At 41.8% G+C, this 27,997-nt stretch overlaps 1 protein-coding gene across 1 annotated transcript; it reads right to left on the bottom strand.

Annotated features, from left to right (window-relative positions):
• Position 1: 1 nt before the first annotated feature.
• Positions 2-27,120, bottom strand: gas2l1 (growth arrest-specific 2 like 1). The gene is made up of 5 exons (XM_063489430.1): positions 25,747-27,120; positions 15,771-15,878; positions 7,611-7,707; positions 6,609-6,912; positions 2-4,835 (listed from the first exon to the last, which is right to left on the bottom strand). The coding sequence occupies exons 1-5, from the start codon at positions 26,446-26,448 to the stop codon at positions 2,756-2,758; spliced, it is 3,291 nt and encodes a 1,096-aa protein (XP_063345500.1). The 5' UTR covers positions 26,449-27,120; the 3' UTR covers positions 2-2,755.
• Positions 27,121-27,997: the final 877 nt, after the last annotated feature.

Here is a 27,997-nt window from a genome sequence, read left to right as displayed (position 1 = left end):
TGTGCATGAAGAATAACAGAAGCACTTCTTTGCTTTTCTCTGACATGCACTGTAGCACAGAAAATCCAGTCACTGCTGTGCCAAAAGCTACACATGAAAAAAGGACCAGAGCATCATCATAAACTTCAGAGCAAAAGATTTATTACAAGAACAACTTGACAGCATTTTCAAATTCAGAAAAAAAAGTGAAACATTGCAGTATTGCTATTTCATACACACAAATTCCACAATGTCAAGCAATCTGTACATTTAACCAAAGTTTTAGTGAAAATGGCATCTGATCACAAACATTCGGATTTTGCTGATTGCGGCAAAATCCGAATGTTTATGAGCATTTCATAAAATTCTCTGTAGGCAGAAAGAGCGGATTAGGACAATCAATCGTTTTAAGATTGTAGACGTCATGGCTCAGTTAGCCTGTACATTTAAAACACCAAATAGGTGTTCAAACAAGCCAAAACAAATGTAAAATAAAATGAATTAAGAGTACATGTGTAATGTGTTTATACACGCTAAACTGCCCACCGGCTACATATTGCAATCAATGTCGCTCTAACAATACTGATACATCATGAATCATTTGTAGCAGTGAGGAGTCAGCACATGATAAAATTACTGTGTCTTTAAGAGATGGGACACCATATAAATAAGTTCACTTTGCCTTCAAATCACTCTCATTTTTAACTGACAACATTTCCACTGATTCTGTCTGTTGTCTCGAACTTGGGAAACAGATGTCATATGAGCCCATGAAAGCTGATTTCATAAATAAATAAATTAGACCAGCACTACTTCCCTCTTTACTTAAGATCTGTACATATTCCCATACGGTATGTACACAAAGATATACACACTCTCCATTCCCAGGCCATGCTCTGTTAGTGTCCAGCAAAAACAATTTTATCAACATTTTCTTTTCTTTGCCTCCACATTGTGTGGAAAACAATCATCAAATATTAATATCAGTTTTTCCTTCACTCAAATTCAGAAGCTCTTGAGATTCTATGGTTTCTGCAGCCCACTAAACAGTATACCGCTTTCCAACTTTACACCCTTCAACACATGCTAAATACCAAAAAAGCTAGTAATGCAGGCTCTGTAGCTGGAGTCTGGCTTGTCATATTGATGACAATTGTGTAAGAGCTTCACAAAGTAGGCTCAGTTTCCAGTTACAGTATCCATTATTCATGCACCCCTGCACACATGCAGACACTCGAGTTAAAGCCAGTCAGTCTTCATCTATCAAACCTTACCATGTCATACCAGACCATTATTGGCTCTAATCAGCACCAGGACATTTCAGTATCATATCAAGACAACATTTTCTTCCATTGAATAAAACATTTCTCTCTTTTTTTGCCACTAGATGTCACCATAAATTGCGCCATATTATCGAAATCCATCTTATAAATTGGCGATAAACAACTTAGGGTATTCAGAGGAAATACATCATATATATGGTTTTCATTATTTGCACATCCACCTCAGGTATAACTTATAAATGAAACTGGCTGGTAATGCTTTTTTTTTTCTCCTTCACATTCACACCCAAACTGTCCAATTATTATAAACAGTTAAAGATGGCAATGTAGTGTTACCTAACAGATTTTAGTGATGTTTAGCTAAAAACATTCAAAAAAAATTTACCTGTGAAAAATTGTTTAAGGCAAAGGGAATTTTCAAGGCATTTTCAACACCAGTATTGCATAGCTAAGGCTGCACAGAACTGAATACAGTGAATATGTACATTAGACTGTATATTCCAAGCCTTGTCTTTACAAAATACCCACTCTCAGCATGTATTTACACATTCATTCTCCTTAGCATTTAATTCCAGAGTACAGTTTGGTCAGAGGAGGAACTCAATATTTCAAATGTCAGTGACAACTATATAAAGTAATATAACCTTCCCCCATGCTCCTCATATTTTTGTTGTACACTCAATGCATTTAAATTAAACTTTTTAAAATTTTACTGCATTAAACATAATCTTAAAAACTGGTAAGACATTAAGCATTCAAACAAAAAGCATCTATCTTGTCTAGAACAGCTTATTATTATGAAAAGCTGACATTGTTAAATAATAACATGAAACAACTGTACAGAAACTGGTAGTGCGCATAATGTTCATAGAGCCAGAGATGAGTGTACCTTAGTCTATGTTACTGATTACTGTAATGTGAGTATAGTGAGTCATATATGAATACCACTAATGTGGACAGACTGAAAACATCACAGTCATCATGCCAGTATTTTCACTATAAGGCAAGCAGAAGTGCTATGGCAAACCACAAGAGGGAGCCAGTCTGCATGACTCAAGGACTAGTGTTTACATCAACCCCTGGCACTTTACCGTGCCCCCTTAGTGAGGCACATGGCAGCACATATGCTCTCTCTTTCTATTTCTGTGTATCAACCGTGAGAATTTCACTAGTGACTTATAAAAAAAAATAAAAGATTGGCAAAAGCATCCCCATGCACACATTAAAATTAAAAATTACAGTAACTTAAAGACCATTCCTTTGGTAATAAATAATTTGGCTTGAGTGCAAAAAAGCAATGTGAAGCCCTGCAGTTATTCAGGGGAGAACCTAAATGGAGAAAAAAAGGAGCGTTTGACATGCAGTAAAAACAGTCTGTCCGTAGCCCATTTTTATCTTGTTGGGTTTTTTTGTTTTTCTCTTTTTTAAACACAGTAGTTAAAGTTCATGACAACAACCCCCCTCCCGTGTACTACCCACAGTTTCGTTTTGTGCTACATCCAAGCTTCAGTGTCCACGCTGCCTGACTGTGTAGGGTAGGCGCAGTCTTTGTTGCCCATGGCTGAGGAACGAGGATGAGGATGGATCATATCAGCGAAGGCCTGGTGCAGGCCCTTGCATGTGGCTTGGCGACTGGTAGGATGGGAGCTCTGAGGAGACAGCGGTGGGGTGTGGCAGGGGGAAAGAGTGTTGTTCGCCTGCAGGTCTCTGTAGCTGACGGGGGTGGGTATGCGCGAGGGGCCGTTTTCGGGCCTGTTGTCAGTGCGGGGCCTGAATCGGGTCCCCAGTTTGTGCTTAGGGATTGGGTCAAGCCTGTTTGCTCTCTTTGGCCCTTTCTTAGTCTCCAGCATTTCTCCATCAGCGTCCCCGTTAGTCAAGGGCAAATTTGGTGGAGGGGACTCGGAGCGGGATTCGCTCAAGCTGAAGCACATGGAAGAGTTTTCACTTGAGGAATCCTGGAAGGAGCAGTCCTCAGAGAGGGGAAGGGGAAGAGATAATGGACAATCCTCAGAGGCTGGGAGGTCAACACTCCCGTCACCATTTTCCATGTCATAAGGTAAGTCTGGCTGGTGATTTTCCAGTGGGACATCTCCTTCAGGCTGTGTGCTCCAGCCAAGAGGACCCTGTTGATCTATCATCCCCCCTTCAGGAGGAGAACATCCATGTTCTCCATTCATATTCCCACATTGAAAAGCAGGTTGCGGGGAAATGTCATTCATCAAACTATCTGACTCTGTGTCTTGAAGTCCAGGCAAGGAAGAAGTGATTTCTCTCTCTTCCATGGAGCTGGAGATAGCTGGGAGCTTCTTGTGACCCCCTCCACACTCCCCCCAGTGTTCAGGCTCTCCTTGACCAAAGTTGTGTGGTCCCCCAAAATTGTGTCCAGAAAGTAAATTTAAGGGGTCCTCCAGTGGGAAGTGACGAGGGTTAGTTCTCTTGGATTCCCTGAGGTCAGGAAGAGTTCCCATCTTGGCCCCCACATTCAAGGAGGAGGTGGATGAGTTGGAAGAGGAATAGGCAGAGTCATTGACATTAAGATCAGTGAGTACTGCTGTCGGATGCGTCCCAGCTCGCTGCAAGGTGATTCCACCAGGAGCTTTATTAGACACTGCTCTAGCCTGCTGTGTATTGGCAAGATACTCGGCCTCAAAGCTGCGATAAAGATCATGCTCCCTCTGGGGGTCTAGCGCTGGCAGCAACGGGAAGCCAAAGCCCAGCCCTTCCTCCTCAGGTTCCTGGCATTCCAGACCGGATGCGTTCTTATAGTGGCCTCTCCCAGCAGAGCGGGAGCCCTGTGAGGTCCGAGAGGAGCGGGCGGCATGATGATGAGAGTTGCGAGGAGATGAGTGTGGTGAACGTCGCCCCCCTGATGTCACAGGTGGTAACAATCTGCCTTTTCCTACGGAGGGTGAGCGAGGTGCAGGAGGCCTAGGAGTAGTTATGGTCTTCTTGCTGGGACTACTGCTATTGTTACTCTGGACCCCTTTAATAGGTGAGTTAGAGCATGAGGACGATTGCCTTTTGGAAAACCCAGCAGCCATTCTCGAAGAGGATGGGGGCAGTTGTTTGGCCCGAAGATCTTCTCGTCTCTCTGAAGGTGGAGGCTGAGGATCCCTGTAGGAGAGAGCGGGTCCTGGGCTGGCATCACTGGACCGAGTACGGCTGGTCAACTTACTCTGGCTGTGGGACCTTGGACCAAGAAGCCTCCTTGGGCCCTCGTTTCCAAGAGAGCGGCCCCTTTCTGTTCGAGGCATCCGTGCTCCTTCAGAGGAATCTTGAGGTGGGTTGGGTTTGAGTATCGGTGTGAGTGCAGAACGTTCCCGTGACTGGCTGCGTGCACGAGGGAGTGAGGGACGCAGGGATGGGCTCTGATTTCCGGCTACAGGCCTCTCGATCATATGTTTCCCCTCTTTACGATTGACAAGCAGTACTACTTCTTCACCCGAGCGCCGTGAAGCACCGCCAAGAGACTGGCGCCCCCCGCCTCCTCCTCCTCCTCCCTTAGAGGAGGCCGTAGAGGAGTCACTGTCACCAGACAGACGTCTTGTTAGTGGTGTAATCGTCTCCTTATTCCTGGAACATAAGCAAAAAACAGATTAATTTATATTTATAATACCTACCACATCTATAAAAGTAATATTTTCTTATCGAGTTTGTGTTCATATCCACAGGTGGTACAGACTACACGCCTGTGGTAGTATACAGCCCCCAAGACACCCACAGATTTTCGGTGTCACCATATTCCTTTGTACCAGCATGTGACCCATAATGTGTAATATGCAGGGATTTTTGAGTATTTCCAACCTGCCGCTGGTGCACACAGACAGCGTGTCCGACCTCAGGCTCATGTGTTTCTTGGAACAGTGGGCAGTGACAGCCAGAGGGATTACAGCAAAGATGAGAACAAGTGGGGGCAGGATTAGAGGTCTCATAGTTTTTCTAGCCCAACACACACCACTGCGCTTTCCTGACCAGAACACACTCCACTGTCACGCACCAACAGGACCATCGGGTTTAACTGTTTAATCAGCTCAAAGTTCACATTACGGGAAGGAGAAACTTAAATAGATCCCATGAGTATTGATCAACAGAGTGCATACTGCTGGTTATTTAAAGACCTAGCAAAGGCTGTGATATTTGTTTGATGGAAGATTTCAGGCATTCTTACATTTTCTATACAGCACTCAGTCTGTTTCTTAAATAATATTGATAAAGTGTATTTGCGTGTTTTACTGAGCATAACTTGAATTTTTACTTAAAAAATAAAAGCAGCATGAGAAGAAAGCCTATAAGACCATTTCAGAACAACAGCCTGCTGTGTTCCTTTGTTATGAATTTTAATTACTGATTTAGAGAGACTATATGGGCGTCATGCTCAACTTTTGTGGTTATCCTTCAGAAACTATATTTGTGTTTATTCAGGCTTACTAATTTATCTGCATGGAGCCCACCTGTTGACCTACTTCTCTACTTAGCTGACCAGTTGTCTAGGGATAGTTGTCAGATTAGTCTTTATCTTTGAAAGTGGACTCTCCACACACACAGAGTTAATTGAAATGAGCTGCTGCCTTGACGTCTGGTCTGAGCTATCGCTCATAACAGAAATGAACTGGATATTGGCTTAGAGCCAAAGTAAACCACCATTCAGCTCCTAATTATGTTAAACAAAAGCACCCACACACTCTGACATATTCAAAGGTATGTGGAACATTTTTTCCAGCTTCATGGATTTTAGACTTAGAAGACTTTATTTTATCTATTGTCTCTATATCCATATAATAAACGCCATGGATAAAGATCTCAGTATTACCACCCTTTCTCTGATAGGGCACTTCAAAAGCATGAAAACCAGATTTGTGGTTATATTTGACACTGACTTTACGGACCATCTGTTTGCCTTTATATGTAAAAAAAAAGGCTAAAGCAACAGTTCCCTCAGAATCTAAGCCATGATAGATGATTAGAAATCTAATTAGTAAAATGAAAGGGAATTGACAAGTCCTTAAGAGAGCTGATTAAACATTATAATCTCTACCTTGCAGCCACAAGGAGGTGCTATAGGGTGGCTGTGTGTTACAGATTTATCAGGGCAATGTCACCTGAGATTAGAGAAATCTGCTCGGCTCTAATCTGGGGCTTTCTGGTGTATTTGTTGTGTGTATGCCACTCTTTGTGTGTGTGTGTGTGTGTGTGTGTGTGTGTGTGCGCCTGTCAACAGACACAAAATCACAGGTCACAAAAATGAATATTTCTCCCAGGCTACCCATAACAGATTCATTTCTTATCATTGTATCACACTTACCCACACACTTGCCTGCACACTTGGGTAGACACACACACACTCACCTGAGAGGATTAAAGTGGCGGGGCTCTGAGCGATCTCTTGGCGGCTTTGGGAGAAGACTACGTGCTGCGCCAGAGTCGAGCTCTAAAGAGTTCTGAGGTCGGCCTGGTCGTGCAGAGGAAGATGACGAGGCACACTGAGCAGAGTGGGGCTCCAGGGACCGCCTGTCAGAGGGTTTATAGGGTGCGATGCCATCATTTCGCCAGTGTGGACCCGGGCTGGTGGAGCGGGAGGAGTGGGCGCTCGAGGACTTGCTCTGGGCTCCTTGACCTTGGCCACTAGCTTTAGCCTGATGGTAGCGGTGGGCTGTGGAGACAGATTGTCAACAAGTGGTTTGGAAAGACTTCTAACCAACATTGGCAGACAGCCTGTACAAGGATAAAAGACATCAAGTGGTCAAGAAATACACTACAGCTAATAACTGTGGCATCTAGCTCTTTGTTAGCAGATAAATTACAGCAGCTGCTGCCCACAAAGATGGACTCACTAGTCGAACTAGCCAATCAGACAATGATTTGTCATGTAAAACACTTAGAACAGCTTATAACTCTATTATCTTCAGCATGGCCTCTTACTTTAGATCAGGATGTATACTCTCTCAGAGTTTTAGGCATGAACGTGTCCTAATCAAAGTAGCAAAAAGTTCAAAGTTGCTGTACAGATGTGTTGTTGGATCATGTAGCAGAAGAGTTATTAAAAAGTCAGAGCCTCGGGGTTCGGTATGACACAGACTGACTGTTGATGGGTGACATAACTATTCAAAAAATAAGTCAAAATCTGATAGATGCAAAGACGAAATTTAGAATTTCTCATATCATGGTTTTATGTCCGCAGGGCTTGAATGACAAATACAATTTTTCAATGTTCCACAATGTCTGCCGTAGTCTGAACACAGCAAATCAGATGTGAATCATGATCTCTAATGTATCATGATTTATGTAACCCGAGCCATGACAATAAATCTGTTTTGTAAGGGGCTAGTGGAGAATAGGAAATGACCTCACCGAAAGCAGCACAACGGCACGGGTCATGCTTGTCCAAATAGTGCTCTAATGTGTCCCAGCCCCCTCCGACACGCACCATCACATGGGTACGAAGGACCTGTAGCGGAAAAATAGAAAAAAAAGAGAGACTTCAATAGAGAAAAAAAATGGACATGCATATTCATACATTAAAAAATTGCTAAACCTTTGAGTAAACTGCGCCAACACACACGAGTAAACATATTCCACAAACAGGGCAGCTTGCTGAAGGCTGCCTGGCTGGCCCTTAGTATTACATAACCTCTAGATGTGCCCCTGCATGTGTCCCCATCTCTCCTTTCCCCACAACTCCTCTTTCTCCAGCATCACCCCCAGCTGCTGCCATTATGAGGGGTATTCATTACTATGCCAACCCACAATTAAACAGAGTACGGTAGAATAACAAAGAGCTCGAAGTGTGCTTTGGCCGCTTCTCGCTCATGCCTCTCAGCTGTCTTCTCCGTGTTTTCAGGGGGTAGCAGGGTGAATTTGCATGGAAATAACTCACCCCTGCTGTCCCCCTCTGCTGAGACTTCAGTTATCAGGGAGAGGGGCAATGAGAAGAGGGGGCCAGGGGAGCCATAACACAGAGGGGGTTGGTGGATATGTCCCTTCCTCTCCTCTATGAGGTGCACACTTCCATAGGATCAGACCAAAGAGTCTCACTCCCTCCAGGCAGAAGCTGCCTTCACCGAAGCAACACTGCTTGCTTGATGTGACAGCCCCGTGGATGCATCCCCCTACCTTGTGTTGTGTAACACAGTCTGCCAGCCACATGTTTTGAAGGCTGTAACCCTGTCTTTGAGGCCACAGAGGGCAAAGTCATAATGGCAAATCTGTGCAAGCCGGCACAGAGTTTATTTCCACCAAATCACACGTTGCACAGCATCGCATCTCCGTGTCCCTGGTCAGAGAGAGGGCACAGACATGTGCGACAAAGTCTGACGCCACCTTCTCCCCAGCACAATCCCCGCCAATCCACTACAAGTCATTTCATTGGCCTTGCTCCGCTACTACATCAAATCCGTAAAAACAGCTGATCTGCTTATCTCTATCAGACGTGGAAGCATAAACTGCTTATTCTCCAATGCTTTGGCCTTATGTCAGTAACAGGTTTATGCTTTCTGTGATGCTGCGAGGCCATCGCGAGCCAGCAGTGAAAAGCAGGGTTGCGCAATGTTCTTAATATATCATCATATTCATCACTGCAGTATTAACAGTTACAATAAAAAAAGATCAAAAAGGTAGAAGGTTGAAAAAAGCGAGGGACAGACTGTTCTTGGAAATTCTGCAGAAGAATATTTTGACTTGGTTTTAATTTACAATAACATCTCTGCTGTATATTCTCTCCCCCTTTTCCCGTTCTTGTTCCTTTCTCTGTATAGATTTTTTGAAGAGTGAAACTTTTATCCCCAAAAAGCCTCCAGCCTGTGCTATAGAACAATTACCAGCGTTGTTTTAAAAACTTTTTTTTTTTTAACCAACTTTTAAAACTGGGTCTCATTTTCTTAAGCATAATACATTCTTGTTTGTTAAACTGATACAGTCATGTGAACAAAGTTTTTATGGGACTCCACGCTATCTTGTGTAAAACTAACTCCTTCCCATGGTTCAACAGCTTGTAGAACGACCTTTAGCAGCAATAACTCGAAGTAATAATTTTCTTTACTGTACATTACCTCCTATTCTGACATGAGAAACAAACTTTCTGTCTTTTATAAAAAACATCCCAATAAAAGCATCTTGCTGATTTTACTTTGAAAACTGCACTAGCTCTCATAATGGCACCAGATATTAAAAGCCTCAAACGATAAATTTCAATTTGTACTGCAGTATAATGACTACAGAGAAAATTACTAGGGGTCTAAAAATGCTATTTGTGCTGTATTAATTTACAGGCTCTGCACAAAACAACTTCACTGTCGTCTCCTAACAAGAGAAAGGTACTGTGTGTTTAGGATAATCCCCATTTTATCATGTGAGATGCTGAAACATGATTACAGAGATTAAGCACAAATTACACCGTCACATAGTTCTTTTCATTTCACTTCTCTTTGTCTCGTTTCCGTATTCAGTAAGGTTATTACGCATTTCCCCTTTAAAAAGGAATGCCGCAGAACTGCTGAGGAGTCAACTGAGGCTGAATAGATGTTTAGGGACCATGTTCCACTTTAAAAGAGCGCTCAGCTGCCAGATTTCCCAACCAACGGAGGGGTATCACCAGTACAGAGACCCAATCCCTGTTTCTATGGCAACAGTGAACAGAGACTTCTTGTCATCATTGCGGGGGCGTGATAAACCAGCGTCTTCTTAAATCATGCTGGTGACTTAAAAAATTGAGCTCATGCTTCATTTCATCTGTTGTGAATGTATCGCCTCCCACTAGGGAGCAACCTCCCTCAAGGACAAAGATGCTTTATTGAGCCCCCCGTGTTCATACGGCTGGCTTGCTCACTCGCTTTTAGGACTTCATTCCCTGTTTTCAGCCCGAGATTCTTCTTACAGCCTCGCCAGCTGAATAGGGGTTTGTTGGTTCTCAAGGCGACTGCCCGTTTCCTCCCATCAGAAGAACAAGGGAAGCGTGTTGGGTGCACTTGTAGCTGCTTGAGCATATGTGTAATCTCTGTCATCCCCAGATAGGCATCAGGGGGAAGGCGGAGCAGCATGAACACAGCCAATCTGACAAGTAAAAGGCTCAAAGCACACTCATGAACACACAAAGCCCATTCTCAAATTTAAATGTTACTTTAAATGGCTGCTGCAACAGGCGAACACATGCTTATGCTTATTAAACTGCTTATAAAACACGTCACACACCATCTCAGGGACTGCATTCGAATTAAGATGCGGAGTTAATAAAGGGGAAGGTTACTGTGTGTATTTTTATCTATTTTGAGGAGGGGGAGGTCTAATATTTTGAGACGACAGTGACTTTTTTTTAACTGTTCTCAGTGGCTAATAAAAGCATGTCGAGCAAGGATGTCAAACTCATTTCACATCGAATTTGCTACATTTACTACACTCCACTTTGATCTCCCCTTTCTGTCAGTCTACAGAAATGAAACTGGCAAGACTCTTCAGCCATAAATTGTAAGACCTAAATGTTTAAAGTTACAGAAATCTATAAGTTAATTACTTTGGTGTAGCGAATACAGTTAAAAGTCCAAAATCTTTGTCCTGCTTTGCGTTTCACAAAGCCATCCAGTGAGCCAGATTGGAGTCTTTACCGGGTTGATTCTGGCCTCCAGGCCTTAAGTTTGACATCCCTGATTTTGAGGATAAAATTTCAGTTTTCATCCCATGAATAATTAATTATTTCAAACAAGCTAAAATCAATAAAGGTTTTCAGAAGCATGAATTTAATAACTCCAACATGGTGATTAAATTTTATATCCCACTATAAGTTTTTTGAAAGAGTTGAATTTGTCATAAAAAGGTTAGACTACATCAATTACTTAACCCGGGGATACACCAGGGAATACTCATGCAGTAGACATCAGGTACTATTACAGATTAGCTCAACTAATCTGAAAAAACCCTCAAATTACATTTGAAAATTACAAATTTTAGCGATCTGACCACATTTAAAACAAAAGCGACTTAAATAACGGATGAGCAGAAGGCAGAAATCAAAAAAGTGCACCAATGATATTATTAGATAAAAGCACAGATAAATATTTGAATTATTTTTAAATAACATAAAGGATAAACCGTACTCAGACATAATAAACGTCAGCAGTTACTGAAAGTAGTCATGTCACGCTCCCTGTCATTCATTAGTCAGTCAGACCTCTCAGGTGATCAGGTGCAGATCTTTTAACTCTTCCTAGAATTAAACGTAAGTGTAGCGACGGTGCTTCTGTTTACTGTGGTTATGGTTTTCGGAACAAGCTGACTGCTGACCTGAGATCAGTTACATCTGTGTATACAGTTAAAAACAGACTAAAAATCTTGTTAACTACACAGGCCTACACTCAGGTTCTTTTGTGTTAAGCATATTTAGTTTGCTTGTAATGAAATGCGCAATATAAATAAAACTGCCATTCTTTAGTTTTTACTTGTTTTCTTCCCGAGCCTTCTGCATGTGTCTGCCATCACGTTTAGTGCTACTCATCGTATTTCATTGTTACTTCTATCTTTTGGTTATTTCCTTTTTTCTATCTGAATGTTAGTTTTCTCATTTGTCTCGTTGAGCTCTCACATGTTTTTGCCTCGATCTCATTACTGTCACCTGTGTCTGCTTGTTTTGCATCCGTGTCTTATCACCAGTCAAATAATGTCTATAGATTCCTGTGTTAAAATGCCATTAAACTCACATTTATAATCTGACACTGAATTAGTAATAGCCTCTAATGGCAGTTTCCTCCTTTATAACTACTAATTAATTGCATATATGTGTATACTGACCCACGCAACTAATGACAAAATGTTAATGTTGAAGATTCAGAAGCAGAGGTTAAAACCGTGGCTGATTAATCTGTAACACTGCATTTGTATGTACTCCATGACTTCTCCATAGCATTCCTTCTGGTGCACCTGTTTTGGATTACCTTTTTGGACCTCACAGATTTTCAGATTCTTTGTCAGTGAATAAATGCTTTTTGCTTCCATGTCCTGGACTTGGGTCCTTTTCCCAGTGACACGTGGATGAATGGTTTCAATACTAGGCCAACAGCTATGAAGAAGTGGTAGAAAGGAGAATGTCCTACCCACAACTTATGGTTATGGTTAGCTGAATGTAATCACAAAGTGTTTTTTGTGTCTTCACATGAAGACTAAAGAACCCATTTATCCTTCATATCTACCAGAGCTGCAGGGATTGAAAAAGGTTGGAAATGACTAGCCTTTACTACAACTCGGGTAAGGTGTTTTTGAAAAATGCTATATAAAAATTTAAATCTTCAAACAAAAATGCTGGAAAATTGATTATTGATGCTGTGTCCACATATCTGGAAATGGAAACTTGCTTGTTGTAGCAGCCAGGGAGCTCTGATTGCTGCAGACATGTAAATAAACCCAGAAACACCCCCATGGTACAACCACGCCTCATTCACCAGGAATGGACTGGTGCCGTCTTGTCTTCCATAAAACTGCCCTCCGTCTGTCTTCTCCGTAACTTGATGTTGTTGAATGTTGAATGTGTAAACCGGATGAGTGAGGTGTAGCTGTATGTGGGTGTTTCTGAGTGCGATCGGTGCGTTACTCCTGGCTGTCACAGTGACTAACGTACATCACACAATCTGTTTTTCAAACATGTATCACATTTCATTACATAAGTTGATGGTGTTGGCTTTTTTCTAGGCCAAGGAGATTGCCCACAGAGCACAATTACAACACTGAGAAGGGCCTTGTAAAACACTGAAGAGTCAACCCATTTTTAAACACAACAGCTCAGTTTTGCAGTCCTGGATCTGCATTGATTTTTCCTTTTGGTGTAGGACTGGCCTAACCTGTATGTGGGAAAGCAACTACAAATCTCACATTCTCTAAATTCAGAACACATTACACACAACACATTTGAAAGCTGTTTTTTTTTTTTTTTTTTTATCTATAACTCAATATGTATAAAAAATTCTCAATTTCTTAAACAAAGATAATTTTACCAAAAATATAATCATATATTTTACATTACATCTCCTAGTGTGGGCCAAGTGGTGGTGCTAAGAGTGAAAATAAATAAATACTGGCATTAGAGCAGTCAGGCACGCCTACAGCAAACCCGGAAAGCCGTTCAAAGAGTCCATTATCAGGCTGTGGTACATGTTAGGTAAGTGACACCAAATCAATCTTTGGTATCAGACGACCTTCCTGCACTGTCCTCTGAGGCCTGGTGTGGGTTCAGTGGCAGCTTTTGAACTGAAAACGAGACCAACAGTCCAAGAGAAACAGGCTACAGCCAAGATAAGGAAAACTCAGGAAGTGACCTAAACCTCTATTTGTGTCTGGATGGAAAAAGTACAATCCTGGGAGTGGGCCAGATGAAGGCAGTTCATAAACACTCACTCAAGAGAGAGAGAAATCATATTACTGTTCCAGTTTAATTCAGCCAAACAGCTGAGGGATTTCTGCTGATATATTATCTTGCTCTTCATGAACCAACAAATGATCCCATATGGTGCTACCATATGGCTCCATCTAACTGCTGTATGCCCGCTGTGCTATGTGCCAAATATACACGCACATGTGACAAAATAAAGGAAAAGCCAACAGGTGACTTAGTAAGATGTTGGACCATCACATGCTACATGAACAGCTTCAATGCACCACTTGCATTATTTCTCCAAATCTATAGCACTCAACAGGAGAAACAGGAGCAGCGCCATTCTTCCAAAAGTTTGTGCCCTCGTTATGTCTTTTGATGACGTTGCTGTCTTGCCCTCCCCAGCAAAACAGAGCTATTAGATCTCCCAATGTTAGAGGTCCAGGGTTCAGGTTTTTCTTTTAATTTGTCCCACATCTCTATAGTATATGGTCGTATTGTCAGCTGAAACAAATACGAATATATACAATTCTTCCCTGCAGCTTACCCCTATGTTATAAGCTCCTCCCACCAGCAGGGGCACAGACATGTAGGCGCTGACATTTCGTTTCACAGAGAAATCCAAACATCCCAGGAGAAACTCCAGTCCTTAACCCATTTAACTGCTGCGTATTATTCCCTTCACAGAGTTTTTCATTCTTTACACCACAAACCTGAATCAGACCATTTCTATAACAAAATGCTGAAATTTCAATGCAGGTTTTTGTCGAACTACACATGCCACATACCTGGCTCTGAAAACCTTAAAAGTAATCGTCCTAATCCAGGTGCATAACTGCTCATGCTTTATTTTGGGGTGTTTTTTTTAGTAATTTGGTAATAAAACTTAAATCAGTCATCTGATTTTTGAAACTGATTTCTGAAGTTTTCACGTCTGACAACGTGACAACAAAGTGATGGTTCCAGAAATATTAGGAGACAGATATTAAATCAGATTCACTTGTATGGTGATGGAGGCATTTACTTAGCTTTTGCTAGCTCTTAATAAACACCAACATACCTGTGTACACCTTTCTGAATGTTTTCAAACATTACTAAATCAGCCAGTGGCCTACATGTCCAAATGACCATTAGACTGACTGCAATATATGGCATCTCCAGCTATTATATGTCATGTCACTGCACATATTAAACCTAATTTAATCTAATGGATTCTTACATACTTCTGTTAGGCCTACTTAGCTAAGCTACTGTAATTATAGTGTTATAATTTGCTGCTGAATGTGAGCACAAATAAAGTTTGGACGCTCATTGAAATTTTCATTATTATTATTATATTAATAATAATAATTAAGGTATTAATCCTTAATAATAATTAAGGATTATTAAGGTAATTATACTATTTACAGTTTTTCTGGTGTGATGTGGTGATCTGGTCTGATCTCTAAGGTTGAAAACAGGACTGTGCTGTAAGCCGGTTAAGTAGTTAATATCAGTCCTATAAACTCCATTCTTATATCTATGCATCAGATAGTGAGCAAGAAGATGAATACAGCATGCTAAGAAATGACAGGTGGTGAGCGTTTTTTTTATTAAATGTTATATACTAAAGGATCAATGACTACCCAAACTGTTGTGGACAGTCGTCGGCTTAATTATGTGTTTAAAAAAGTCAAAACAAAGAGATAGGAAAGGATGGATGGGGACAGGAAGGGGGCCCACAGAGGCTGCTTATGTACAGACCCCAGAATTCTGAGATAAGCTCCTGGGAAGAGCAGAAATGTTGAGGGCAATCCTTTGTAGGACAGGATCTGTGCACAATTATGTAAAACTTGGTTGATCACAGTAGTTTTTGTTTGCCTAAGTGTGTTTTTAATAAAATTGCATTCAAATGAAAAACTGTCTAACAAACATTAAATTAACATAAAGGTAAAAGGAGTAGTAAGTCATTAGGTTTGAGTACTTGTACTTGTGATGTTTTTGACTTTCAAAAGTGCCCTCTCAACATTTTTTACATTCTCATGACAAAACTAGTAATGTGGGTATTCTTACACAACATTGTTTGTCCCCTTATCTGTCAGAGTAAAATGAAAGCATACAAAGATGTGTATCACAGTGACAAATATCTGATGATGCTAGGGTTTATCTTGGCGATGGCTTACTCTGATAAAGATCAGTGCGCTGGAGTCCCCCACTTTGTACTTCCCCTCTGACACCTTGATCATAGGAAACTGAGCTGGACAGGAACACTGCCCCAAAATCTCCCGAACCTGTAAAGGACAAAAACAAAGGATTTTTTTAGATTTTAGATTATTTATTCTTTGGGCACTTTAACCTTTATTCAACAGGACACCAGGAAGCGACTCCGGGGGCACAATCAAACCCATGCCAGGTGAGCTACAGCAGCAAAAACAAAGCATTTTTAGCATTCAGATGAGCCACACATGATGTCGGATACCTAAGAGGAAGCTGATAATGATCCTTTCCTGTTTTTACCAACATGACATCATGATTAGTCACAAACTTGCAACAATGACCAACGCGCTGCTGAATGTGAGTGTTATGTGTCAAAAGCACAAAGCCTCTGTTTTATGTTATGAGAAATGAGCAGTCTTCCTAAGTATACGAGTGTGTTGGAGTATGTGTGTGTCATCTTCCTGCCAAAATATTCTCTCCAACCCCCCCCACTGGGTGATCAAGCACCGCGCCCCGCTGTCTCACCACAATAAAAGCCTTTTCTCACCTCGTCTTTTCAGAACATTTGGTCATTAAGTTCACTGCTAAATGTCACAAAAAAACCAAGAAAAACACAAACACAAAATACACACTGGATGTGCTAATTAACACTCTCCCTTTCTGGCTCTCTTAGCTTTTTACATGACCGTGTTTGTCTCTGTGACATCATCAACTAGAGGGAAGAAAAGAGCACGGAAACCAGACTAGTGGCGATGATGTCAACAGGCCGGTGCTGCCAGATGGGGTTTGAATCGAGAGAGTCAGAGCCGGTGCCCTTGCTGTGGTTACGGGTGCTTATTAGGCAAGCAGAGTCAGACACAACTGCAGGGTGGAGTGAGATTGCTCGCTTTGTTGCGCAGGCCTGCCGCTCTTGCTGGATTGGACAACTTTGATGTTTTTCTTGGCGTCTCTGTCAGACAAAGGCGTGTGCACACTTGTCGCGCAGCAGGGAGAGAAAGTAAAGCTGCAAAGTGGACCGAGGAGAGCACAGAAGCAGGATGAAGGATGAATAACTGCTTCATAGGTGTAAAAACAAGGGGAGGGGTGCATGTAGATATTAATCAGATCAAATACCTGATTGTAGCTTCTCCGCTTTAGCTGTTTACTGCACCTTTTATGCTATCCGCAGGGCTCAAGGGATATTGCTTGTTTGTGTATATGTGTGTGTGCTCGCTCTACCTACCGCATAACCGGCATGGTGTATTCAGAAGATTAAGGTGCCACCTTGTTATTTTCTTGAAATAGCACCCTTCTTCTATCCTGTGCTAATTAAAGAGGGAGGCCTCAGAGCTAAGCCTCAGCATCTCACCTGCGCCTCTGTTCTGCTCTCACCTGTTTGTATCGAGGCTCCTTTACTTCTTCTTACCTCTCTCGTCTGCTTTGTTGTAGATCAGCCTCTATTTTTAGTCCGTGCACTGCCTGACCAGAACTATATTTATCTTCTTTTTTTTTTGGTTTTGCTTACATTTCTACAGCTGCTTGCTGCTTCTCTTTTTGTCCGCCCAGTCACCCACTCTTTCATTCTGTCAGTAGGTGGACTAGGCCTATCTGGAAAAACCCTAGTCTGTGTGTTAATGGAAAGACTGCTATGGCAACAGACGCACACATAGCATTACCCTTCCCTTTCTGACCATACAGTTTCCCTTCTTTTTTTTCACTGCAGCCATAGTAAAGTCTCTCTCCCTTGGTCCTGTTCAGATTAGATTTTCCTCTTAATGTGTCACATTAGAAACACTGAGCAGGATGTACATTTGAAGTGCTTTTTAATAGTAACCCATTCAAAGAGCAGCCCTTGCATTTAAAGTATTTAGTCAGTGGATTCTTTGCTGTGAAATGCTTGCACTTCCCATGTCTTTGCTGTGTCAACAATGACAGATAAACTGAAACTAAAACGCGCACGCACACAGGCATGCACTGCATATGGTGGGGGGTGGGGGTGAAATGAAAGGGGAGGCGAGAGATGGGGTCACGCAGGAAACATGCGGAAGTGGAGCGGGAACACTGGGGAAAAATTGGGGGAGAAATTATGGATGCCTGCCGGTCTCACGAGAGACGCTTCCAGCGAGAGCTGCAGATGTTTGAGAAGGAAGAGAGAAAAAAAAGGAAGATGAGGGAACAAATCACAGCATGCCCCTATACTGGAAATCTCCTGCATCTATCTTAAGACAGGAATGCAGAGATGGTTTTGCAAGAAGACAAAAAAGAATATTTTCAAGAAAGTTTTGTGATACTTCCTTTGAACTGAGAAGCTGTATTTGTTTCTCTGAGGAATTTAACATTAAGATCATGTGTTCTTTTTAACAATCCCACAGCACAGATCTTGTCCTATCTGCGCAGTATGAGTCAACAGTGTCCTCAGTCCTTTCCTTCCTGACCTGCAAACACTGCAAGGCCAACTCATAGAAAAGGGTGAACAGAGGAAATAGAGTTAAAGATGTCTCGGTTTTGTTCTCTGTGCATATTCTGTGCTGATTTCAAATAAAGACAAGCATGCAACACTGAAACTTGACTTTGCATCTGAACAAAATGTCATCATCACAAAGGAATGTCCAGGGTTTCCACTTTTGTTCTACTATTTGTTGCTGTATGGTTTGAAGTCAGTGGTTGTTATGCAAACACACAAACACCAGGTTTGATTTTTTTTTTTCTGGTTTTGTGGCTCAGGGTTTTATTCAGATGTACTCTCAGATCCATTTGAATAATGGTCTGCTCCCTTCATGAGTCAACACCCACGTATGGCCACACATTTCACCAAACATAGGTGTGCTGGACTCCTGTAAGTGGCCCCTTTTATGAGTATAAAGGGACAGATACTCATTGCTAAATTCCAACAATAAAAAGTGAACATTACAACTCATTTCCCAGGAATTTCTTTCTACAGGGCGTTTCTAGATTTCGACTTTTGAGCCCTCGGTGATACAAAAGCGTTAATAAAAGAGCATGTGGCTCCAAGGTGATGTTTCCAAATGACAGAACAAGACTCTTCTCTTAGCTTATCTGCATGCCCCGAAGCCTGGAAGCTTCCTGGGATGAAACAAGCGTGCCGTCAGATAAGAGACAAGAAAACTAGGCCACAAGAGGCTCCTGCTGTGTAAGGGAGATTTTTTGGAACTTGAAGGGTTATTGCTTCACCACCCATAAGCAAGCGTTCCCAGAGCTCTGAAAACAGCTACACTTCAAACGCTATCCACCTATTAAACCGCTGCCCCGACAGCCTGTATAAACGACTTCTCCGTGGACAACCACGCTTTCTCATAAACTGGGAACAGCTTTCGCACAAACGATCTCATTAAACAACACGGGGGTGGAGGGAGGTGATGAATGGCTAAATGAATGATAATTATGTTTTCTAATTATGTTGGACCTGTAGCCCAGGGGAATGAACTAAAAGAGAGTGTTCAGACACAGTTAGTATCCTGGAGTAAGAGCCTAGCCTAACCAGCAGAGAGAAGAAATGGAAAAACAGTTGGATGAGTGCCCTGGGGTCAGATAGGTCACTTAATGCCCTTACATGGGGAGGAGAAAAGGAATAAACACATTTACAATCATTCTGAAGGCAGCAGTTTGCTGTGCTGTTGAGGAAAAGTACATATACACACACAGGCTTTAATACCGTTTTGCCGTGAGGGTAAATAAATGCAACACATTCTAGCAAAACCTTTAAACCCACTCAGAAACATTTGTATTTTCTACTGCTCCTCCATTGCATCTGTTACCATTAGAAGCACTATTATGTTGGAAAATATCATAAATCTACATGTAATTTTTGTTCCATCTCAGGCTCACAAAAACAGTCTTGCTCTTCTACTAATTTCTTTGTTTATTGTATAGTATTTATTATGTTTTTAACTTACTCGTTTACTGATGTGTTTGTTTATTTATTTCTCAGTCTTGAGTTGTATATCACTTATCTTCCTTGTGGAAAATAACTGATAATGACGCAGGGCGGTACCGCAGAGTGGACACTTGCATCCGGGGAGGAACTAGGGGATGGAACTGGAAGTGCGGCACCACTGAGGAGGTCTGATTGCTGATAAGCTCGCCTACAATTAGGAGTGTTTTTTATCTCTGACCCGCAGTGCCACGATTTCTTATTTCCTTGCGTATTTGTCACATTTATGTGTTTCATTTTGCAATTAGACAAAGATAAATGATTTTTTTTAGAACAATTTCATTTATTGAGGGGAAAAGGTTATCATAACCTGTCTGGCCCTGTGTGAAAAAGTAATCCCCACAAAAAGTATTGGGGGAAATATTCTGTAGACTGACAAGACCAAAGTTTTTTTTAGAAGGTTTGTGTTTCCTTAAATTTGGTTTAAAACTAACACAGCATCTGATTAAAAAGAACTTCATAGTAACAGTCAAATACGGTCGTGGTAGTGTGGTGGTGCATCGTAGTCAAAGTCCGGACTTAAATCAGATTGGCATACTTTAGCATGCCAGTATCAAAGTGTCTAAAGATACCGTTTCAAAGTTCTTAGTTCTTTGCTAAGTTGTCTGTTATGTGCAGACACAACACTGGTTCATCATTTAAGTTTTTAAGTTTTTATGCTTTAACTATTTATAGGTCAGTGTTAGAAGTTTGGCTTCCTGGTAGCAAAACGTTAAAGTTTCATACAGTACTGTATTCTGTCAAAAGCAGCATTAAAACAACAACTCTAAAACAAAGTGGGAAAGTAAGCATGCAAAACTATAGGCAGCAACAAGTTGGTTAAAAGCATTTCCACCTCATAAACATGGTGGATTTTGTTTGTTAATCTGTATGAAACAGAAAGGAAATATGTGCTTAACATATAATGTTTTAATTAGTGAGCTCCTAAGATCTCAGTAGACGTTTTTTGCTGTTTTATACTGTACTGTATGTTTGCCCAGAGGTGAAAGTGTAATCATACCTGCTACAGGATAGCTATCATTTACTGCTTTAAGGAAATCGTGCTCTGTAAATCAATGCCCTTTTTTTGGCCACATGACAAGCACCCACTTAGGCTGAAGCAATATAAGAGTCTGATGGGCATCATGTGATCTAAGAGCAATAACGCCATTATTCAGCTGCTCCAGTCAAAGAGCAATATCATCATTCAGTGCATGAAAATGAATTATCCGGCCAAGGTTGGGCTGATTTGCTGGTTTGTCTCCATGAGGATCAACAACACTCAGCGCTCTCCTTGTGGCAGGCAAGGTTAGAGGAATTTATGTTTAATCCCCACCTGAGACCAGATTGTAGAGGCTGCAGGCGGGTGCAGAAAATAACCAGCGAATCACTGTTCATACAGACAGAAAGAGGCAGATCAGACGGACACCCAGTTAAGCGATAAACATGCAAACGATCAGCTGATAGCATCAAGTACAACAATAAAGACATAAAGTGGGCATTATGCAAAACTGAGGACTCAGCTGTTCCATGTGCACCGGGCTGTCTGGAAAATAGCAATGAGAAAAGAGATGGCGACAAGTATTACTGTGCAAAATAACCTCTGATAACAGCGCACCCCTTTAAAAGCAAAGTGCACGTAGCAAAGAAAGGAGAAAGACTGAAGGGTGTTTCGCTCTCTCAGCAAAGCATCTGAGTGTGACCCGATGCAAAGCATGACCTACTTTTCCATTTCACCCTCTCTACTGTAGCTCTCCCTCCCAGAGCCACATCCATTCTAGTCAGGTTTAACAGAGTGTACAGTAAAGTCACTCTAGGCACATTTTCTATCATCGACCCCCCCCCCCCCCCCCCCCCCCCCTTTGTATACCGCGAATGCACGAATGAGACCATAAGGTTAACGCAGCAGAGTGTCCATGCATGTAGTCATAATACACACGTTATCTGTCTTTATCACCCTCCCCCTTTTGCCCTGCTGATGTTTCCATCCAAAGATCAAGATGTCAGCCTTTGATTACCTCACTGCCAACAGTAGCTATTCATTTCCTCCTTCCATGCCCCCAATGAGACATACGGATCCACTCTTTGCTTTATCATCTCCAGTAGGGACAGATGTGGGGGGATGGGTTGAGAGGGCTCAGTGTAAAAACTGAACGAAGACTGAATGTTGAAGCCCGGGGTGTGAAAAGAAATGAACCAGTTTATATGAGTAAGCAAAAAGAAGCAAAGATGTGGAGTGAAGGGGAAAAATCTTTTGTTTCTAAGCTCAATCAATGTGCAAGTGCTTAGGTAGCGTAAACAATGCATGTTAGCATCCATAATTTGTAATGATTTGGAATAAACAGATTGCAGTTTGTATAGCTACAACAAGCATATTTTACTATTGAGACATGCAAATACTCGCGTATGAAAAACACCTAGGAGGAGATTTTACTGAAAGACTGTCATCCTATAAATATTTAGGTATTTGGTTGGATGACAGACTTTCCTTTAGAGTGCATATTGGGCACTTTGTGAAAAGTAGAAGGTTAGATTGGGTTTTTATTATTGAAATCTGGACAATTTTAATTTATCAGTTAGCAAAAAAAACGTCTACAGGTGACATTCTTAATGTCATTGATTATGGTGGCATCTGCATGCTGCTTACGTTTCATTGTCTAGACTCGCAGCTTTTTTTACATGTCATATCAAATTTTTTATCACTGTGTACTTTATAATCTGGTTTCTTGGCCTTCGCTAGTTTTAAAGAGACAACTTCACTGTTATATTTTTATGTACAGCTTCCTTTTATATCTGTGTAAACCCTCAACATCTTCAAACAGCTGCTATGATTTGTGGTGCTCTACTTGGCTATTTTGCATCTTGGTCACAGCAGATTAAAGCCAAATGCTTTTGTCTCCCTGGAAGAATTCAGAGCTCTCATAAAGACTTCTGTAGCTGAAGTGTGTAACTGCTACTCAGAACCTGGACCTTGAATTTGTATTGTTTTGACTCTGACTTGTTTTATCTTCTTTTATGTAATTTTTGATGTTTAAGTTGTAACGCTGTGATGGTGTGCCTACTTGGCCAGGTCTCTCCTGAAAAGGAAATGTTAATCTCAAGAGACTACCTGGTTAAAAAAAACGTTAAATAAAATAAATAAGAAAAAAGCACAGAGACCTGGAAAAGAGACTAAATGATATCTGTGAGGGTACAATGTGTGTTTTGGGGGTTTTTTTTGCCTCAGCCAATCAATATCATTTTCATAATCCCTGTATGATGATGATAGGACAGAAAATCCCCTAATGCAAAGGATAAACAGTACGTGTGGGTATATTCAGCTCATCTGTGTGAGCCAGCTGCTGTCTGAACATCTTTGGGACTGAGAAGAGGAACATTTATTGCACTCAGAAGTCTTAGTCAGTCACTTCCCCAACATCAAAGTGGAGCACTGGAGCATGAGCCGGAACCTTAACATTGACAGATTAGTGGCAGACTCTGTTGGAGAGGGTGTGTTGAAATCAGGAATGTCAACAGCTTACGCCTATTGTATAGAGCAGGTAGTTGGTGTGACACATCAACCGTCTGCACTGCGAGTCATTTGTTTACTGAGTCACTTTATTCTTGCATAAGCCAAGTAGTCAGGGACAAATTATAACTTCTGTGACACTTCTGTGATTGCCGAAGAGCCAAAGAGGGAGCTGTAGTTTGAGTTATCGTGGCCTGTCTGTATACTTTAACTAATTAGAATAACGACATGTAATCCTATTATCACCACACTTGCTTTGTCTCAATAATAGGATTAAGTTGATTGACTAACCACTAAACAATGTGTTGAAGAAGATCCATACATGCATACGTTTTCTTAACTGCTTATCCCACAGGACCGTATAATTTGAGCCTATCCCAACTGATACTGGGCGAGAGACGTGCTCCATCACAGACACAGAGAGTCATCCACACCAACACTGTGTGGCACTGTGGCAGGGTATTTCTCTATTTCTTAGCTCAGAGACTTTATATGGAAGTGTGATCTATTCTTTCATAATTGAACAATAAATAAATATCCTGTATCCCAGTCTCATGTGAAGCTGCCTTACAATAAACATTTCTTCATAGATATAAAGCTCAGTTCCAATTTCCTGCTTTTAATTGAAAGTATTATGGGTAAACATGAAAAGATGATATCCTGACTTTAATCAGTGATTGTACATGGGTATTATCTCCTTCCACTACCTCCCATTAATAATATTTTCTATAAGAATACATAGAAGCTAAATGGAAGCTGAACGCTCGCATTACCAGAATCTTTCATGACATAAGAGGCTGATAATTAATTGATGATATGTTATCAATAATGCTACTGGGTATGCATAGCAAAGCGGTTTGTGGAGAGGTTGATAAATTATGTATTTATTTATTTTTAATGTAGAAACAAAATTAAGTCAATGTGAATTTAGATTCATCTATTGTAAATACAAAAGTATCCTGGTGGATAAACTTGTGACTGTGCTTATAGAGGGTGAAGAGGTCTTGAGCCTTGCAGCTAGAACTGGGTAGCAGATATTGATCAAACTATGTAGATGATAATGTGGGTTTTATTTTTATTTCCTGGTAAACACCCTGTGTCAGAGTGCAGGAAATAAAGAGGTATTCAGTGGAAATATATATTACACATAGTCTGCCACCAACAGCTGATATAATTAGACAGGATGTGTTACTAAATACAACTCAGCAGACAATATACGACACGCTTGATGATAGTGTACTATTTTAATGTTGCAGCCTGTGGTCTGAGTGCCCTGATCAATTTTTTTTAAGAGGATGGAGAGTTTATTCATCACACAGATGATAACAGATAATTCCATCCCTAAACCAGTCAAAAACAGTCAAATCTGTGTCTTGATCACAGCCGAGGGATGCTGTCAGTGTAAAACACGGCAAAACGGAAAAATGGGGATGAGCATCTGTAACTTTCCTGTGATGATTCTCTCCCAAAAATGTAGCTCGCTTGTATAACCCTCAGTCATATGAGCGAGGGATAAGGACAGCGCACATCTTCCTCCACGTGCTCTCTTGTTCTTTGGAGGTCACACACTAGAAATGGCTCTGCATGAGTGTGGCTGCTGACTGTCTCCCCTCCTCCCTCTCTGGTGTCCCTCACATTTTTGGTGTCAAAGACAGACATCAGCATGACAATATTACAGCCACCCCCTACTCACAACCTAACAAGCGTGCGTTGTGCTGGGCTGTGCTCATTAGCTTTGCGCTGGTAAGATCTTTGGCTCCATCACATGTTCATGTGCAGCGTGCTCTGTCAAAGGTCAACCAGTTCAGCACAATGAATGACAAGAGTTAATGGTTTGACTGCAGAGAAGAGGGGGTGTTTCAGAAGCAAAACTGCCCAAAGGGACATTCCCGGCATCTTGATTGAGTAGATACAGAAATGCCACATAATCAGGAAGCTTGTGATATTGTGTTGATGTCAAGCTAAATGAAAGAAAGAAGTGATACTAAGTCTCAGGGAATTTCTTGAGATGCAGGACCGGTATTTCCAGAAGAATGCAGCCAATTTGACCTGTGACTTTTCAAGCTTTCCTGTAGGAGAGGGCAAGGCACATAGGCCCTCCAGAATTGAAGGAATTTAACAGCACGTCTTAAAACAAGCCCAGATGTTTGCACGCACCCACCCCACAGGTGATCTATCAGGCTCCTGTGTTCTTTATATCACTGACATAGTACTTTGAGAGCTAGTGTTTCACTTTTGGCACATTTTTGTGTTTTACTGTGGGAGAAATGGGTCTTCTGTGAGCTGTTAGACGCTGTTTTAGCACCAGTCAAAACAGACCGGTTGATATTTACTGTAGACCGAGGCCACGTGATGGAAAACCTGTATTATACATTTAAAATAGGAATACAGCTTTCCTGGAAATCCACTTCCACACTTCCACACATTGAGCAGAGGGATCATTAGGCTGCACTTAACCTTCATAATTCGTAAAGCAGTTATGACAGATTTTGGGTTTAAGGATCTTTTCATTCGTTAAACTCACCAGTTCATCCAGATTTCGCATGTCACATAAAACTCTCTTCTGCTGCCAGATGAAGGGCTCTGGATCTGGCTCCTCTTCATCCTCCACACTCTTACTGCTCTCCTTCCGGCTGAAACACCTGCTGGGCGAGCTCTGCTTAGCTGGCTCCCCTTCATCGATCCGCAGGCTCTCCTGGTCCCGGATCTCCTCTTCGATCTCCTCCTCCAGCTGGATCAGCATGGGGGCCAGCATGCCGAACTTGGACCCACGTCGCGCCACCTCAAGGAGACACAGAACGAAATTCTTCTCGTTGCATTTCTCCACCAAGTCGTTGGTCTCGAACATGAGGACGTCTTTGATCCAGAGCTCCTGCCTGCACCAGGTGATGAAGTTGGACACGTTGTCCCGCGCCACAAACGAGCCGGGGACAACATTGCGAAACTGGAAGACGACATCTTTAGATGGCAGCTTCATTGCCTGTGCAGCTTCGGGATACTCCAGCTGAAACTCGTGCGCGGCGCGGTTCACGTTGTTGGCGTGCCGACAGAGGACACAGCCCGTCTCCAGCCCTTCCATAAAGGTGTCCGCAGTGATATCCAGATCATACAGGGTGTTAAGCCATTCAGCCAGATCCTCCTTCATGGCATACAGGTATTCCTCGCTGGATTTAAAGGGCCGGATACTCTTGGATGCGGCGGACTGGATGTTGCTCTGATCAGCCATATTGTCGGATTATGTATCAATTAAGTCTACTTGATAATTCCCGATAGTCTCATTGCACAGCTGCGCTCCGAAGCCTCACGCGCAAAGAAGAGCAAAACAACCGCGTGAACGCACCCACGCCGACGTGCCATGAAAGCTCCTTGAAGCCAGGCTTTGTATCGTCACGAGCACATCGGGATGCGGAGCGGCCGTGGCGCATGGATGCGTTTTCCGGATATCTGCGGAATTTGTTTCCTTTAACGAACGCATCGCCAAGTCCCGCGCGAGACCACCAGTTAATCCACACTGTGGCCGGTGGGTCCTCGCGCCCACAGAAATCCACGTGTCGCCATATTAGTGTGCGAGGCGGTCAGCCGGAGCAGAGTGAAATGAAAAGCACTCTGCAGCGCGCAGTCCTCGACTCATTTCACTGCGAACAGGCTCGGCCCATGATGCGCCGCCTCTTGCGCTGAATATGTTGACCTGCTGTGGCTCAGACCAGCACAGCGACTCGGTGGCACATCCCATTATGAGGGATAAACGGAAGAGAGGAAAACTTAACCCCCTGTTTCCCTCAGTGGTGTTTAACAGTAAAGGAAATCAGTGGTGTAGTCTAAGTAGGCTACTCTGTCGGTTTATTTCCACGCCACTCTCGACTTCTGCTCGTCTGCTTCACGGCCTTTATGGAATAACTTCAATATGAATAATAATAAAATGTTTGTTTGTTTGTTTTTTAATCAAATTAAACCAACCAGTAAGATAAAATAATGCAAATATAAGTCTCATTAGTGAAGTGGCAGAAAAAAGATTTGTTTGTATTTTACAAACCAATTATTATTGGAACTATTAATTATCCATGATAAAAAATAATAATAATAATAAAAATAGCTGTAACAGTAAAAATAAATAAATAAATAAACAGGACTTTACATTAAAAGCTTGGCATAGCATAATCATTAGTAGTATAAGTAGTGCAGAAATCGTGAAGGGCTATGTGCACCTTTTCTGAATTGGTGCTTTATTTTTTAATATTGTTTATATTTTCCAGTGTACTTTGGCTATGCAGTATCTTTAAACTACTTTTACAGCTGACAAAAATGGAAATATTCAGAAATACCATCATCATCTCTCAATAATGAAATCTTTGTCTCTTTATCAAATCACGCAAAAGGCAAATACAGCGTTCATATTGGACCCTTCTGACTGCACAGTCAAGATATATATGCTTACAACTCATGATGACCCTGAAGTAGTCAACCTGTGCCAGCTTTGTAAGCTTTGTAGTTTTGCAATGAGTGTGTGGTTACAGTTTGTTTAGGCACAGCCCAAATCAAAGTAGTCAAACAGGAGAAGAGTGGTGAATAACAAAAGAGTGATCAGTCTAGTCAAACATGCCGCTGAGTGAAATACAAAGCAGTCAATAAAAGAGCACATGATTTACTCTGTGCACGAAAGAAACACTGTGGGGGTTTTACTGTAGATGATTACAGGGCAGGGCAGTGGAGAACTTTTAGGAGGCACTTTTAAATTAGGTTAAGTGTTGTATTAACTCTGGAAAAAGCTGCCTAAA

This window comes from Pelmatolapia mariae, linkage group LG12 (assembly GCF_036321145.2).
Source record: "Pelmatolapia mariae isolate MD_Pm_ZW linkage group LG12, Pm_UMD_F_2, whole genome shotgun sequence".
Taxonomy (NCBI): domain Eukaryota; kingdom Metazoa; phylum Chordata; class Actinopteri; order Cichliformes; family Cichlidae; genus Pelmatolapia; species Pelmatolapia mariae.
Note: the sequence above shows the minus strand (reverse complement) of the source record. Positions and strands in the feature narration are given on the sequence as shown.

What these genes read in the sequence shown, in the direction of transcription:
- gas2l1 (XM_063489430.1), bottom strand. Translation starts at nt 26,448, where the DNA reads ATGGCTGATCAGAGCAACATCCAGTCCGCCGCATCCAAGAGTATCCGG. An exon ending in TGCGAAATCTGGATGAACTG is followed by an intron (nt 15,879 to 25,746) that starts GTGAGTTTAACG and finishes TGTCCTTTACAG; the next exon opens with GTTCGGGAGATTTTGGGGCA. An exon ending in GCGCACTGATCTTTATCAGA is followed by an intron (nt 7,708 to 15,770) that starts GTAAGCCATCGC and finishes TTTCCGCTACAG; the next exon opens with GTCCTTCGTACCCATGTGAT.